Source organism: Anguilla anguilla, chromosome 2 (assembly GCF_013347855.1).
Source record: "Anguilla anguilla isolate fAngAng1 chromosome 2, fAngAng1.pri, whole genome shotgun sequence".
In the NCBI taxonomy this organism is placed as follows: Eukaryota; Metazoa; Chordata; class Actinopteri; order Anguilliformes; family Anguillidae; genus Anguilla; species Anguilla anguilla.
This window is the reverse complement of record NC_049202.1, coordinates 5,717,528-5,733,967: the sequence shown is the minus strand read 5'-3', so window position 1 is coordinate 5,733,967 and position 16,440 is coordinate 5,717,528. Positions and strand designations below refer to the sequence as shown.

Genomic DNA, 16,440 nt, shown 5'->3' with positions numbered 1-16,440 from the left:
CATTTTAGATTCATTCAAGGTCGGAGAGGAAAAAAGTGATGTGTGTCTTCTGTTGTCAAATAGCTTATGCAACTTAAGAGCTTATAAGTTATTGGAAAACATTTATTCAGTCATATTTTATAACCTATAGCTGGCTGAAAAGTGGTATTCTTAACCCTTTAAGATATGAGAACACAAATATGTGATGAGAATGTTTTTAGCTGAAAATTCTAATGCTGATGTCACAATCACCACTGATAACTGAAAGCAATGGAGTTCTAGAACACTGACTTAGAATGTTGAAGAAAAAAAAAACATTTTAAAAATCCTCATTTTCAAAGGGATAAAATATAATCAGTCCAGACTGATACTATCCTATTAATAATACCACGCACACAGGACTTGAAGCAGTGTGTTTTCTTCATCTCTTGCTCCTCCCCTCCTCACCACAGTAAGGTCGCGTCAGACGGAAAGCTGGTTCTGACCATCGACACCGACGCCTGTCAGGGGAAGGACAACTTCGTGCGCTACCTGGAGCACGTCCAGGCCGTCGTCACCGTCAACGCCAGTCGCCGCGGCGACCTCAACATCAACCTGACCTCGCCGGCGGGCACCAAGTCCATCCTGCTGAGCCGGAGGCCCCGCGACGAGGACTCCAAGGTGGGCTTCGACAAGTGGCCCTTCATGACCACCCACACCTGGGGCGAGGACCCGCGGGGCGCCTGGATCCTGGAGGTGGGCTTCCGCGGCGACGCCCCCCAGCGCGGGGTCATGAAGGAGTGGACCCTGATGCTCCACGGGACCCAGAGCGCCCCCTACATTGACCAAATCGTGCGCGACTACCAGTCCAAACTGGCCATGTCCAAAAAGCAGGAGCTGGAGGAGGAACTGGACGAGGCCGTGGAGAGAAGCCTGAAGAGCCTTCTGAGTAAAAGCTAGACGTCCGCATGATTGGACAACCCCCCCCCCCCCCCCCCACCCCCCACCCCCAGTCCCTCACCCCCCAACCCCAACCGGCCTCCCGCCCCACCCACCTCTCGATTACAAGTTCCTCCTGTTTGTATGTGTTAGGCTCCCTCTGACGATTGTGTGTTGTAGCCAGATTATAACGGTGTCATTTCTTTAAAAAAAAAGAAAAAAAAAAGAAAGAAACAAGAAACTCTTCTTTTCGGATAAAAGGAAAATCGGTTTTCTTTTTTCTTTTCTGTTTTATTTTTACTCATATCATAAATATATATATATAAATATAAATATAAATATAAAGGACATATCTTTTCCTGTATGTTATGTTTTTGCTGACCCAGACCCCCTGAATGAAAAAGGAACCTACAGTTTGTGACTGTAAATTATTTTCTGTGTCATTCCACTTAAAGTTTAATATCTTGCAAACAGAGGAGTGATTTTTTTTGTTTGTTTCTTTTTTTTTTTTTGCTATATTTTTTTGTGATAAATTTTGTTTACATAAAAACGGAGAGGAACGTGTGATCAATTTTGTAGGGTGTGGTCTAAAACCGTTATGTTATTCTCTTCAGTGGGACACAACACACAGCTAATGAACACATGAAACCATTCATGAAAAATAGTATCGACCTGTTAAAACACACATGCCAAAACGGTTCCTACGCCCTCAGGGTTTTTTTTAAATAATAGAGTTGATTTTAGAAAACGTATATTTTTAATTAAATCCAGAAAGAGGGTAAAGCAAAATGCATGTAATATGGATCACGGATGACCATATTGCCGAGGGAAGTGAATAAGCGAATTAGAAAGGCTCGAAATACATATGAAAAAGACCAATAATGTAAATACATTTATGATGTATGTAATTCCATCGGATATATAACGAGAATCCATAAATATCTTTGAAACATCACTTTCTTTGTATTGGGATGATTTTAACTGACAGTCTCTGTTGCCCTTTGTGTAGCCTGTTTATTTAGCGAAAACAACGCACTCGCACAAAAGTAAGAACTGTTGTTGGCTTGTAAGAGGACTATTTATATTGTCCACTCAGTAGTGACACCGTTGGACATATACACAGGTGTCAGAATCCAGTAGTGGAGAGTGGAGACCCACAGCACCTGCTGGTTTTATGGTGTATTTTAGCACCAGTGATTAATTCATTGACTGGTTAAATAATCCACACAGACACACACGCATACACACACTCTCTCTCTGTCTCTCTCTCTCTCTCTCTCTCTCTCTCTCTCTCTCTCTCACACACACACATGGACACACACACACACACACACGCGCACACATTCACTGCCTACCAACCTCTGCACTCAGTCTGTGTTTCAGAGCAGGGGTGTAAGAGTCTCCCTCCATATCCAAGGTAAGGTTATTGCTACTGACAGTTGCGGTTGTATAATTAAAATCCTCCTATGCTTTGAATTTTATTTGAAGAGCTATCGTGGATAGGTGGCACTGAAACTGTAATATATCCTAGCACAATGAAAACAAATGCGCCGAACATAAAGCATTTTTTGAAAGATTATTTTTTATTAAAGCAATTATTACACAGCAAATCTGTGTACAGGTAAATCGCTGGCATCCAATTGAATAAATGATAGCTGACTATATGTGCAATAACCTAAAAATGGGGGTTGGTGGGGGGCTAAACTGGGTAACTGGGTATTCATGTGTGGCAGCATTTGTTTTTTTTTGGAAAATTATGCTTCAATTGCATCATCTTAATAATTTTTTTTTAGTTATTATTTTTTTGGTATGTCTTAGTTCACACTCCCAGGTTTTCAGACATTAAAGGCTAAGTGTGCTGATGTAAAAAGTACGAGAGTGCTGTTAAACAAAGCCAACAGAAGCTGGAGAGAAAGCTAGCCTGGGTGCGAGGGGGGCGGGGCTTGCGTGAAGAGCGGCAGAGAGGATTATGGGAGGTGCTTCAGGAGGAGCGGTCCCCTTGCTTCTTCTTGCTGGTCTTCTCGATCATGGTCTCCACGATCATGGCCGTCTCCTCGTAGCCGCGCACCTTGTTGTCGTCGGAGATCTTCTCGATGGACTCCACCATCTCCACCTTCTCGTAGGTCATGCTGCCCGCGGGAGGGCTTGTGCGGGGGGCGGGCATGGGGGGCGGACCGTGGCGCCTGCTGCCGCTTTCCGGGGTCTTGTCCCTTTTGCTCCGCCCACTGGAGGGCTGGCTGGGGCCGGGGGTGTGGCCAGAGGCGGGGCCAGGTGCGGGTGTGGGGCCCGGGGCGGGGCCTGGGGCGGGGTCTGGGTCCTGGATCCTCGGCTGCGGGTCCCCGCCCCCTCCCCCTTTCTGGCCCCCCTTGCCGCCTTTTCCCTTGTCTTTTCCCTGTTTCCCCTCCCCCTTTCCCGGGTCGTCCTCCCCCTCGCCGTCTTTCGGGGGCGGCGTCAGGGGCACGGGGGGCGGGCCCGGGGCCGGGGCCGGGACGGGAGGGCCGGGCTTGTCCCCGCCGTAGGTGTCGTCGTCAGGGGGGGACGCCCCGTTGCAGATGGTGACGAAGACGCGCCCGGCCGAGGGGCTGGAGGTGTAGAAGCAGGGGTCCAGGTAGCTCCCCTCCCCGCTCACCAGCACGTAGCGGCCCTGGGTGTAGAAGTCGGCCGGGGGCTCCGGCTTCCTGTACCGCCGCATGCGGTCCCTCACCATGTTGCACAGCGTGTCGAAGGCCTTGCTGATCTGGCTCCCGTCCGGCACGTCGTCCGGGGCCGCCTCCTGGAAGTGCAGGGCGTGCTCCTCCCTCCTCACCTCCCCCTCCACGTCCTGCTCCCGCCCCGCTCCCCGCGCCTCCTCCTCCGCCTCCTCCTCCTGCTGCTGCTGGCGCTCCGGCCCGGTCTTCTCCTCCAGTCCGCTGTCCACCATGTCCTTGGGGCTGAGCTCCTTCTTCTTCAGGCCCTTCTTGGCCAGGATCTTCTGCCGGGGCTTAATGCTGGTGATGTCCTGTATGGCCTGAGTGATGTCTGGGGAGTTGCACGGCAACAGCATCCACACCACATCATTTACACCATTCACACATTTTCACAGTCAGGTTTTTCACATGCTGAGCTCCAGATTATAGAATTGTATCTATCCGTCTGTCTGTCTGTCTGTCTATCTATCTATCTATTTATGTTCTGTGTGTTTGTGCATATGAGGGGGTGTAAGAGAGATAAAGAAAGAGAAAGTGTGTGTGTGTGTGTGTGAGAAAGAGCGTATATACATATATTCCAGTATATTCCCTTTCGATAAAAGACAGTGGCTTGATAAACAGTACCAAGGCAGCCTGCAGGGGCTCAGCTTGTTACAGAACGGGAGCCAAAAAGGTCATCACCCCCACCCCCGCCACCCCCCTTTGTGCAAGCATCTGCGCAGGGATCACAAACTGGGTACAGGGCCTCTCTGATTGGAGCACCGACGATTACGGACAGGGTGCTGGACCTCTGTGATTGGAGCGATGGTGATTATGGACAGGGTGCTGGACCTCTCTGAAGCGACCAAGTACTGAGGATTCTTGTGGTCTGGAGGCGTACGCCATGACTGCTGACTCACCCCCCCCCCCCCCCCCCCCCCGCCCCCCCCAGCCCCTGTCTCCTGAGACCCCCCCGCCCCCGAGGTAGGCGGAGAGCAGACCCCGTCACCCCCCCCTGCCCACGGTCTCACCTTTCGGCCTGTTGTTCATCGACGGGGTATGGGTGTAGTGGCAACTGCCCGTGAACAAAGTGATGGGGGTTCCAATTATGGCAGAATTCAACCTGTCAATGAAAGAGGGAGAGAAAGAGAGAGAGAGAGCGAGAGAGAGAGAGAAAATGTGTTTTGATTCAGCTTCTTCAGGCGTGCCGTTTGATTGGACACGTGCCGTATAGAGCTCTTGTGGGATTACTCCTCGCTGCGATACGGCTCTGTGTGGCTAATACGACCTGACAGAGGGTAAAGCAATGTTCCTCAGAGGCAGCTGGGTTTCTGCACGTTATTCTCCGACGAGGAAAGCTAGCACCGACAAAAGCCCACCCTGTGATGTTAAAAGTTTGATATGTTCATTAGCATCGTTAGCGTTGTTAAAACAGTTCTGAGAGCCCACGCTTTCGCTTATAGGCTGGAGATCGGTAAGCTTTTTTTCCTTTCTTTTCAGTAAGGAAGGAAACACTGCCACCTTGTGGTAACCCTAAACCTCTTTTCTTATTTTATTTATTTGTTTATTTTTTGTATTTTAATATTGTCCTCTGATGACCAGATGTGCCCGGAGCAGCAATATAACTCAGCAAAGGGTCAATTTCTGAAGTTCATCTTTAAAACAGAGCAAATTTTGACTGAGAAGATCAAGAAGCTGAAGGCCAGCAGCTTTTTTTCTCTTCATTTTCACGTGAAAACAGCCAAAATCTTCCCGCGGATCCAGGCCTCGCCCCGCGAGGCTGCAGCACAGACCCGCAGAACCTCTCGTGAAACGCTCTCGTAAATGTGAAGAGGGAGGCTAAGCTGGCCCAATCAAAAACAATTATGAGCCGAATCGTGCGCTTGACTGGAGTACAGGCCCTGCAGACAGACAGCGTGTGGGAGGCAGGCGTACGGTAAAGTAGGCCAGTTCCATCAGCATGGGCCAATGAGAGAGAGAGGGGGGGAGAGAGAGAGAGAGAGAGAGAGAGAGAGAGAGAAAGAGGGAGAGAGAGAGAGAGACGGCAAGAGAGAGAGGGGAGAGAGACGGCGAGAGACAGGGAGAGAGGGACAGTGAGAGAGAGAGAGAGGGAAAGAGAGAGAAGGGGAGAGAGAGACAGAGAAAGACAGCGAGAGACAGGGCGAGAGAGAGAGAGGGGCAGAAGGAGAGAGAGAGCGAGAGAGTGCACCCTCCAGACAGGGCGGGGAGACAGCGTGGGCCGGCCCGGACCGTACCTGTTGTCCTCGTTCTCGATGATCCTCTTGTGCCTCTCCAGCTCGTTCTCCAGGGAGCTCTGGTACATGGCCAGCTGCCTGCACTCGTTGGTGTACCTCTCCAGGGAGCGCTCGGCCTCCTCCATCTCCCTCCTCAGGGCCTCGATCTGCTCGTTGTACAGCTGGATCTCGTCATCGTAGCTGTCCTGGGTGCCCTTGATGGCCTGTTCCAGTGCCGAGGTCTGAGAGAGAGAGAGATAGAGAGAGATATATGGGGGCTAGAATGAATTGCATTCATCATATACCATCTTTTTCAACACAGGTGTATTGATTTCTCTGATTAAAAAAAAAATTCCATTCTTCGTTTTCTTCAAGGTGGCCTGAGTGTTTCTGTAACGGGCAGAAAGGTAATGAAGTGGGCCAACGCTCTTCAGCAGACCACTGTTGCCGACGGCCATGGGCAGATCCACGGCCCCTCTGAAGCGCTCCGTTACCGGCAGGACAATTCACACCGACTGCTTAGCGTTCCCTAGACAGCCGACTCGGCTCAAACTCCCTCGCCTTCAACTTCCTGCCGCTGGACTGCCGCCGTGCTCATTTGCCAAACGCTGGCTGGGCCGACGGTGGGCCGGCGGTGGGCCGGCGGTGGGCCGGCGGTGGGCCGGCGGTGGTCCCGGCACTAGCGGGCGCGATATGAACGCTTAAGCCATTCCAGAGCCGAGAAACTATATGAAGCATTCTTGCTACACTTATTTTTATATTGGAGGGTAATGGCGCACAAATACATTGTGATGTGAAACACAAAGAAATCATATTACGTCATACCGCTTAAATACGTTGCTGTCAAATCCATTTATCAAATATAAGTGATTTTTCCAAAAGTTTTTTACATTTTAAAAAAATACATTTTCGGTATATTGTGTTTCTATCTCAAGCTATTTAAGTGTTGAATGTTTTTTATTTTCCACTCGGATGCTGAGAAATACATAGCCAATCAGGAAAGCCCAAGGACGGAAATGCGGCAGCATATACACACACCGTACAAAATTTTTAAAAAGCAGAACTCTGATGCTCTGAATTTTGCGTTTGCTGCTTAACGTCTCCGTGAACTTATTTCATTTTTATTTTCTGCGTGCGTGCTGCCATCTAGAGCTCATCGTCGAGGAGTGAGTCGTGCCTCTGGGTGTGCGTTGCCATGGTAACGTACCTCGGTTCGCAGCCTGGCCTTCTGCGATTGGAGCTGACAGAGGGCGCTCTTGTTCTCCTCCAGCTGGCTCTGCAGGGTGGGAACTCGCCGCTGGGCCAGAAGTTTCTCCTGTTCCTGGAGATCAGAAACGGGGGGCGGGGGGGGTGGGTGGTGGGTGGGGTGGAGGTATACAATCTAAACCAAAGACCAGCGCTGACCCCAAATAGCCTGTCTCTCTGTCAAGTGGGTGACTGAGCGTTGTTACATTAACGCTCTGCAAACGGAAACTTACAAATTCCCCGGGGCCGAGAAGGAACCAATATGGAGCTTCCGATAATGTGAGGTGAAGCAAGTAACAGAAAACCAATAGCAAATGTTCATGACATAGGCCTAATAAGAAGCAGTTTTGGAATTTGTGAGTAACTGTTATATGCATCCTGTGGACTCCCTATTCATTCATATATTGTGCAGTCCCAGAAAGAATAATCCATAGTTTCTGTCCTGTGGGTGGTGCAATATCATATAAGCTGTGAAATATCATTCAATTATGGAGAGAGTAACTGTAATTTTGTCTACACTCAACTTATACATTTATTGCGATGAAATGTGATTGCCAATAATCTAAAAAAATATTGCTCAACAGCATCTCTGTTACTTCAGTGATTCCCCAAACTCATAAAGAATGCATTTATAATTGTGATGTCACAAGAGCCACTGACATCAGGCCACTTAGACTGCTGTCGAGGGCCCGGGTGTGGTTAATGGGACCATAATATGGTGTTTTTATGTATCATTTTTATTATTTATTATTTTAGGGCCCATATTCAAGATCTCGCCCAGGGCCCGGCAGACTCACAGGGCCGGCTCTGACCTACTTCCTGGTTGTTACAGGAAGTAGGTCATCGGTCATCATGTTCTTACCTCCGACATCCCCACGGACAGGCTTGGCAAGAGAGGAATGCTCTGGTTGATCTTGTGCAGAACGTTCACGTAGGTCTGAATCTCGGCCAAGTTCTGCAAAATGCGCACACACAAAACAAAACAGCGCAGGCAACAATGAGGAATCGGAGGATGGACCCCCTGTCATGCCCAAAACACATCATTTCTATGGACGGCCTGTATAACAACAAAAAGGGCGTGCGGGACGCATAGAAAATATGCCGCTAACTTGGTTGTCGGCAATCTGCAGCTGTCGGGTGTTGGGGGAAATACCGGCGCTTGTGGGGGCTTTTCATCTTAATAACTGTACTTACGCGTCCGTTCCCTGTCACTAATAAATAAATCGTACGCGCGGCGCTTGCCATCAGTTCAGCCGAATCAGCTTGCTCGCTGCCGACTTACAAAATAAATATAAGTCGCGCTACATAAATTCCAGCGCCCGGCGAACCATTTCAACCGACGAATAGACTTTGAACGAGCGCTGTGTGCGGCAAGGCTACGGGGGCGATGTGTTCTTCCCTGTGATGTGGTGAGATTTATTCATCACTGCTAGAAAGTTACAGTGCTGAGCTGTGCAGCTCGAGTCCGTTCCATTCTCTTGGCATTTCTAACGCAGCACCAGTCCGCTCGGCATTATGCAGATGTTTCCAGAACTTTCCTTTTTATTGAAAATGATTTTCTGCCGACGAGTCCAAAACACAAGCTTGAACTTTTACTTCAGTTCATCTGTCCCCGGGGCTGTTTATTTACTTAGATCAGTCAGCCTCAGTCCTGGGGGCCAGCTTTGTTTTGTTAAGGCCAATCTCTTGATCAATTAAGATTACCGACCACATGTGCTTAGTTTTTACCATAACTCTTTTTCCCATAATCTTTTTTTTTTTTTAGCACGATGCAGATTTAGTCTGTTGCCATCTGCTTTGTCACTGAACTCAATCCACAAGTCAATAATTCTTTCTAGTGGGAAAGGTATCCACTTTCTAGGATGTGACAGATACACTTTGAATGACCATGACCATATTCTCTTCTGATGATAAGATTAAAAAACACAGGGTCAGGTTACTTGAAATAATTTAGGAAGCGTTGGGTTGCAGCATTGCTTTTGGAATACTGCTTGTTTAATTTGTGTGAGCAAAGATAGCCAATATTGTTACTTGTAACTTGGCCTAATATTGATATCAGTACTTTTAATGGCATGCCTAGATTTAGCAAGATTTAATGACTTTTTTTTATAGACACTGCTTTGTTCTGTATGTGTGAGTAACCTGGCATTTCAAACTCTCAGTCAAATCCAACCTTCTTGTGCCTGTCCTTGGTGGAGTTGATGTCATCTTGCAAAAACTGGGACAGGATCTGGAACTCCAGATTTCTCAGCAGAGTGCCGTCCGCCTCCTGAAATACACGAAAATATTCGAAACGCTGACGGCGAGCTCTCGACCGCCACATCCCGGCTGTTCACACCCCCGACAGAGAACTCACATCCGCTGTTCACACCCCCGACAGAGAACTCACATCCGCTGCATTTCCGTGAGCGCGTGTAGACTGCAGCCCTACCTTGTTCAGCTGCTCGAGCGTGCCTCTCATCTGCTGTTGGTAGTCACACTCATTCCTGTACCTGGGGACAGGAGAGGAGCACCATAAAAACAGGCTTTACAACCGCGGCAGACCCATCAAACCCATGGGCCGTAGCTTTAAAGAGCTCCGGGAAGGGTAAGGGCAGCTACAGCGCCTGCCTGGAGGAGTTTGGTGGGGGGGAAAAAAATAATAATTTAACCCCGAGGCTGTAGAATCTTCACCGTTGCCTTGCTCAAACACAGCATACAACCCCCGGGTGGCTCGGGGGTTATTTACCAAAAAGATTTATATTTATAGAGCGCAGTAACCAATGTGGCCGACTCCGAATTGGAATAAGTTATTTACAAGAGGCCGTGTCTAGCGGTTCGGTGATTCAATCACCTGTGTTGGTTTTCCGATCGTGTCGCGTGAAATTAACTTCGAAATTTAGGGCTGCTTTTGTTGTGCTGACAGGTTATGTACTGTCGACGATGCAGTAGGTTTTGCCCAATCCAGGCACTATAAATAGTCACACTCTTCTTTTCCACCAACTCTCTCTGAGTGACCTGGTTCCCTCTTTCAGTGACTTGTCCTACTCAGCACGTTCTGTTTTTCATCCATGACATTTCTAATGACAGAAACATGTAATGAAAATCTAATGATGAGACAAACTATTTATTTTGTGATTTATAGTCTCACAGTACACGCACTTTGAGATTTCCAGGTGGGGAACGGTTCCCAAGGTCAGTGAAGAGCAGTATCTTCCATACGTGCGTTTGGAATACATATTTTCACAAACCCATTTTACATGTAATAAGAGTTGGCCGCCACTGTTTTTGGACAATTTATACAGCGCAGCTGCAAAGCATTCAGTGCCACCACCATTTTGATCGGTCTACAGAAACGTTTTTTTTTTTTTGGACAGTCAAGGGCAGTATCTTCCACGCATAAGTTTGAAATACATATTTTCACAAACCCATTTTACATGCAATAAGAGTTGCTCACCTCTGTTTTTGGACAGTTTATACAGCGCAGCTGCAAAGCATCCAGTGCCACCACCATTTTGATTGGTCTACAGAAACGTTTTTTTTTTGAACAGTCAAGGGCAGTATCTTCCACGCATAAGTTTGAAATACATATTTTCACAAACCCATTTTACATGGAATAAGAGTTGCTCGCCACTGTTTTTGGACAGTTTATACAGCACAGCTGGGAGGCATCCAGTGCCTCCACCATTTTGATCGGTCAACAGAAACAGGTTTTTTTTTTTCGCGAGGCGCACGGCAACGGAACACGGGTTTTTTTGGCGCGTTTTTTGGGGCGCTCACCTGTCGACGTACTCGTCCAGCATGCGCTCGGCGTCCCTCAGCTCGCGCTCCAGCTTGGCGCGGTCGGCCAGGAGCTCGCGGACGCGCCGGCGGTTGAGCCCGATCTGCTCGGCGAAGGCCTCCTCCAGGCCGGACGCCTCCTCCATGCGCCGCAGCGTCTCCAGCTGCTTCCGGAACACGCCGTTGCGCTGCTCCAGCACCCGCGCCCGGTTGATGTAGCGGGCGAAGCGCTCGTTCAGCTCCTGCAGGCTCTCCCAGCCCGGTGGCGGCGGCGCCGAGCCGGGCGTGTAGTGGTCGTCGTCGTCGGGGCCGCGGGGCTCCTGGAAGTCGTGCGAGCGCTCGTAGCGCTCCTTGCGCACCTCGTGCCGGTAGCTGGTCTTCAGCATGGTGAGCGGCTGGGCTAGGCTAGGCTAGGCTAGGCTGGGCTGGGCTGGGCTAGGCTGGGTGGGATTCTCCCCACTGCTCTGATCTCCTACGGGGGGCCTTTAGCGTCGGAAAACCGGTGGGGGTGGTGATGGTGACCCTCCGCTGCCACATTCCAGACTGAACGCGCCGCCGCCGAGCCTTTCTGCAAAACGACAAAGGATAATCGTCATGCCAACCCCCCCCACCCCTCCACCCCCACCACGGCCGCCCGTTCCACAGAAGGGTCCCTCCCATTGTGGCCGACTGTCGACTGGACAAAAACAGCCGGGTTAGAATGGGCTGAATTATGCTGTGTCAAAAGGTTTATTATGGCACTGTTATGTTTCCACTCAGCTATTTCTCTGTTGTTATTTTTATTTGGGGATGGGTGGGGGGTGGGGGGGGGGGGGGGGGGGCAGGGGGCAGGGCTGTACTTGTTTGTGTGCCCCAGCTGGTCTAGATTGTTTTGTGTAAAGAAAAAAATGTTCAAATAAAAAACAAAAAAAAAAAGAGGAAAAAGCCAGCCACGCTCTTTTCAGAAGGGTCAAACAAAAACCACATTGGTTGGCTGGCTGGAACAGCTGGGGTTTGTTTTCCGGATGGTTCCTGATTAGTGCTTCATACAGTAAACAAGCAAGTGCATACGTCCACAGCACAGCGTGTTTGATTCAGATAGTTTGTGTAGAACATTACGATAGTACGGTGATTATTAACTCCTACCAAAGGTCTCATAGATGTGTTTAGTAGGTCAGTGGCAAATTGATTCGTGGTCATTTCTGCTCAGATTGAAAAATGCATGTCTCCCACTTTATCTCATTGTGTCAGTTGGTATATGCGATTACTAAACACTGAGGACTCATGGATTCATTTAGTAGTAGAGTGAACAAATTGATTCATGACTCATGAATCATGACTGAAAAGTACACTGTTCCCAAGAATACATTCATCACTTTTTAAATAGATAATTTCATCTCCTCTGACACTCATCTGTTATTTTACTTCATTTTGTTAAAGGAAGGAATACCTTCCAACATGAGAGATTTTAACTTATGAGTTTGATGAATATGGATGTATGTTTTAGCAATGGGATTTGCCAAGCGTTGGTGGACGGTGATGACTTTGTCAGAGCATATATGAGTTCAGTAGGGACTATACGTACTCTGTTAGAGTTGATTTAACACTTAACGTTTTACTGTCTGCACGCGCCACTTGAAGTGTGATTTGCGCTGTTGGCAGCATTGTAAAATTGACGTCCGTTGTGAAACGACTTTCTTTTTTTTTTTTTTCGTTCCAACCTTAGCGTGATGAAAAGCAGAGGTCAGTGACTGCTCTTTATCTGTCAGAGGGAAGCCATCAAGCCAGCGCGATGCAGCTGCCGACAGTTTAACTGCGAAAGGGCCTCGGACAATTATTTTGGCCCTGGAGCGTTCGACAAGAACGTCGGGTCCCCTGAGGTATGCTTGAGTGACCTGGCCTCGAACTCAAGACAAGAAGCAGGCAGAACACCTGAGGCACAGTCGTGGCTTGCAGTGAAAGCAATCCTGAAAAAAAATATCTCCCCAATTTCATTCCATTACTCTCTTAACCTGTCTCGCCCTCACCAGAGAGAGAGAGAGAGAGTAAAACAGTTTTATAACTCTGTTATAACTGCATAATTTTCTTTCTTGTGTGATTGTATATGCACAGTACGTTGCTCTGGATAAGAGCATGTGCTCTGTGCCTGAAATGAAATTTATTCCTACGTTCAAAATTTTATCTTGACAAGATAATGTGGACAGCCATTCTGTTACCTTGCTTTCAAGATTCCATAGTTCAGTTGTCTATGATACGGTATCTAGGTGATGTTGGTGAACTGCCTGATGGGAAATGTGAAGAGAATTGGTCATTTTAAAAGCTTGATTCATGTTTTGATTTTTTTTTCCCAACTTATGAAAATGAGTCAAGCCATATGTGAGTACGTCAAATATCACTGTAAATATAATTTAAAAGATACCAAAATTGAAGTCAATTTCTCCTTTAAATAGTCACTTTCTCAACAAGAAGATGTAGAAATTGTACTTTCTTTCTTTAAATCTGTTAACATTGTTTGCAAAAAAAAAAAATTATTTGGGGGGGAAAAGATGACAAATTCTAACTAATTAACTTGGGAAAGGAATGTAAATGTGTAAATACCTTAAGGCTACCCCTGGTCTCCTGCTTCCAAGCGCACGCATTCGTGAAGTGTTCCCTTCACGGGCAACGAGTGGAACAAACAGAGCAGAGCAAACATGGCCTCCTGTCAACAGAGGGCTGCTGCCTCCTCGCAGTCTGGAGTCACAGGAGGATTTTCTTTTTCGTTTGAATGTATTTGCTTTTTGAGGCGGTAAATCTTAATGACTGTTGGGCACTGCTTCAAATCAAACAGCCAGCACTGCTGGCTCTGCCAGCTGCCTGCTGCCCCTCTTAAAATTAAACCCTTTGACAGTATCATTTCGTGTAAAAAAAAAAAAAAAATGTCAGTCAAGATATGTATTTATGAATTAATTATTTTTTAAATTTTATTTAATTTTTGTTATTTATGTTGTTCTTCCCCATGAAATAGAAGAATTTTGCCAGGCTGTGTGGCACCCACACATCCTAGCCCATGACAGAATGTTCCCTATAGCGCTGCTTCTTTTTTTAAAGGGTATTTTGAAAAAATTCCCCCCAACTGCCACTGCACAGCCTCACCGTCAATTTACTACAACCGTCACGCACCATTCTTACCGCACTCACTCAACATCTAAACACTGTATGTATACACAGCAGAAGTCCCGCTGGAAAAAAATAATAATAATAAATCCACTCTGGTCGAGTACATTTCACACTGGCGGACTACTTTTTATCTGCCGTGGAATGCAATATCTGTCAGAGATTAATTAATACGATTTTTAAGGTTCAGACATGCAGCTTTTGATCGGTGTTGGGTTCACGCACACAGAGATGTCCAGCTGTGTTTGAATCTGACTGAAGGGTCGTCACCATTGCATTACATTATATTTTATTTGGCAGCCGCTTTTATCCAAAGTGATGTACAATAAGTGCAGACCAAAAGGTCATTGGAACAATGACAAAACACGGGTCTGATACAATACAATTCTCATGCATCAGCATCAGTTATCCATAGCCTTCAACATCAGGTTTAGTCCACGCAGTAAACATAGGCTAAGTCAGTAAAGTTACGGCAAGTCAAACTTGAAGCAAGGTATGATTACAAGGGATATGACAAAGAGCTACGACGTTAAAATTATAGTACAAGTGCAACAAAAAAAGTGCTAGAAGAAGATACAAGTGCAACTCTCCGAGTGAAAAAGTTGTGTGGGACAAAAAAAAGCAAACAAAATAGACGGTTCATCACCCTGCTTCAAATTCTAGCGTCTGCAAATTCAACAGATCGCTGGAGGCGTCTGGAATTCTGATTCACATTACTTATATATTTATATTTATATTAACTTTTTTATTTTTTACTTTTTTTTCAATACACTAAGGTGGAAAACCAATTTCTCCTGACAAATTCATCTGTTGTTTTCAAATCTGTATCTCCTCATGCGTACGCATAATATTTATGTAAAACAGATAAAAACAGACGGAAGTGCAATAATGTAGACAACAAGTGAATGATGCATTGCAATGGATTCAAGGGTCATTTGTTCTGGTTTATGTTTATTAGCCACTCTGTTTGTGGCTGTAACAGAAAGTCATTTGTAAAACTGCAATAAACAGACTGAGCAAATAAAAGTGGATTGAGCATTCAAAATGAAATACGGGCATCGTGCAGTTCTTCATCCTCACAATGTATCCAGGAAGCTTATCTTAAGATATGAAAAAAAAAATCATACGTCTGATATGCCGGAAAAACGCTGCAAAAATATTCACATACACAGAAATTCTTACCCTCATAGTTTCAATTTAAACAATCTCTCAATACCCACCATTCCTCCTCCCATTGTAGTTTGTGCAATTCAACCACGTTTTCTACTACGCATTGTAAGATTCGTAGAAGTGTTCAAAAGTTCTTTGTTTTCTACTTTTCTGGTGAAGATTTTGAAGGGTGAATGCATGAATTAATATTGCTGCCAACTAATAACCCATCTCATCTCACCTTCTGCATTACCTGCTAATATGATCAATATAGCAATTAGCCAAGACCCTGTAAAACACTGTATGGGACCCGAGGTTTCTTAGAATTCAGAATTGAATTAGAATTCCCATCACGGAATTCCTGATTGATTTCCATTCAGTCACCTCTCCCCTCTGAGGAACTGGACGGCCCGATATTCATCCAAAAAATTATTTAAATGAATTGTAAAAACCAGTGGCCAAAGAATTTTTAGTCAAGCTGCATACATTTGGCAATTTATTAGTTTAAAAAATATCAATGTTTTTTTTTTTTTTTTCAGCTTACAAACAAGTTCAAAGTAAAGTTTTTGATACTTTTCACAACAAAGACTTCATGACGCGGCAATTCATGTTGGCGCAACACAATTAATTTCTTGAAAACTCTGGGGTGAATGGCGTCATCATACAGGCTGCAAATGTGACTCACCCAAAGAACACAAAAGTAATAGCCCATGGTTGTGAAGCGCCTTGCTGCTTTTAAAAGGCACATTGGTGTTAGACTGAACCTACCCCCGGAGAGTATGACATACTGTGATCTGCTCAACAGCAAGAGCTTTAGCAGGGTAGTCTGTATCCCAGAGCAGGACCATTGAAAAAATAAAATTCAGTCATGCCCCCCATAGGGTTTCAGGAAACATTCTGCTTTAATTATTTTAATTAAACTGAAGCAAAACCACAAACCCGCCAGCTGCCCATTAATCATTGTGGGCAGAAGCACTGGAACATTGAAGAAATAAAAGCTTTTGGAACATTAAATCCAAAAACAGTCACTCTCGGTTCCTCTGTCTGTGACCTTGTCCATGTGCGCGTCAGGATTATTAGCATGCTCAACTGAGCCCAGAAGCAAATAGCCATCCATCCATCCATTATCTATACCTGCTTATTCCTGGTCAGGGGGTGCTGGAGCCCATCCCAGCATGCATTGGGCCAGAGGCAGGAATGCACCCTGGACAGGTCGCCAGTCCATCTCAGCAAAGTAAATATAATAAATAAATGCGTTGTGTTTTTACACAGGGCTACCGCCCAGGCTATCAAACAGAAAGTGACTGTGGCTTTGAAGAAGCATAAAGACCATCCAATGAGAGACACTGCAATCA

General features: G+C 46.5%; 2 protein-coding genes across 2 annotated transcripts in view; one reads left to right on the top strand and one right to left on the bottom strand.

The window, feature by feature from the left end:
- Nucleotides 1-1,852, top strand: part of pcsk2 (proprotein convertase subtilisin/kexin type 2) — a 34,298-nt gene extending 32,446 nt beyond the window's left edge. The window contains exon 12 of the mRNA XM_035400972.1: nt 432-1,852. Within this exon, the coding sequence (XP_035256863.1) occupies nt 432-918 (487 nt within the window). The 3' untranslated portion in view covers nt 919-1,852. The remainder of the gene's footprint in view (nt 1-431) is intronic.
- Nucleotides 1,853-2,658: 806 nt separating this feature from the next.
- LOC118221415 (filensin) lies at nt 2,659-11,364 on the bottom strand. Its single transcript, XM_035406467.1, has 8 exons — nt 10,802-11,364; nt 9,474-9,534; nt 9,216-9,311; nt 7,905-7,997; nt 7,005-7,118; nt 5,819-6,039; nt 4,595-4,686; nt 2,659-3,915 (listed from the first exon to the last, which is right to left on the bottom strand). The coding sequence occupies exons 1-8, from the start codon at nt 11,185-11,187 to the stop codon at nt 2,879-2,881; spliced, it is 2,100 nt and encodes a 699-aa protein (XP_035262358.1). The 5' UTR covers nt 11,188-11,364; the 3' UTR covers nt 2,659-2,878.
- Nucleotides 11,365-16,440: the final 5,076 nt, after the last annotated feature.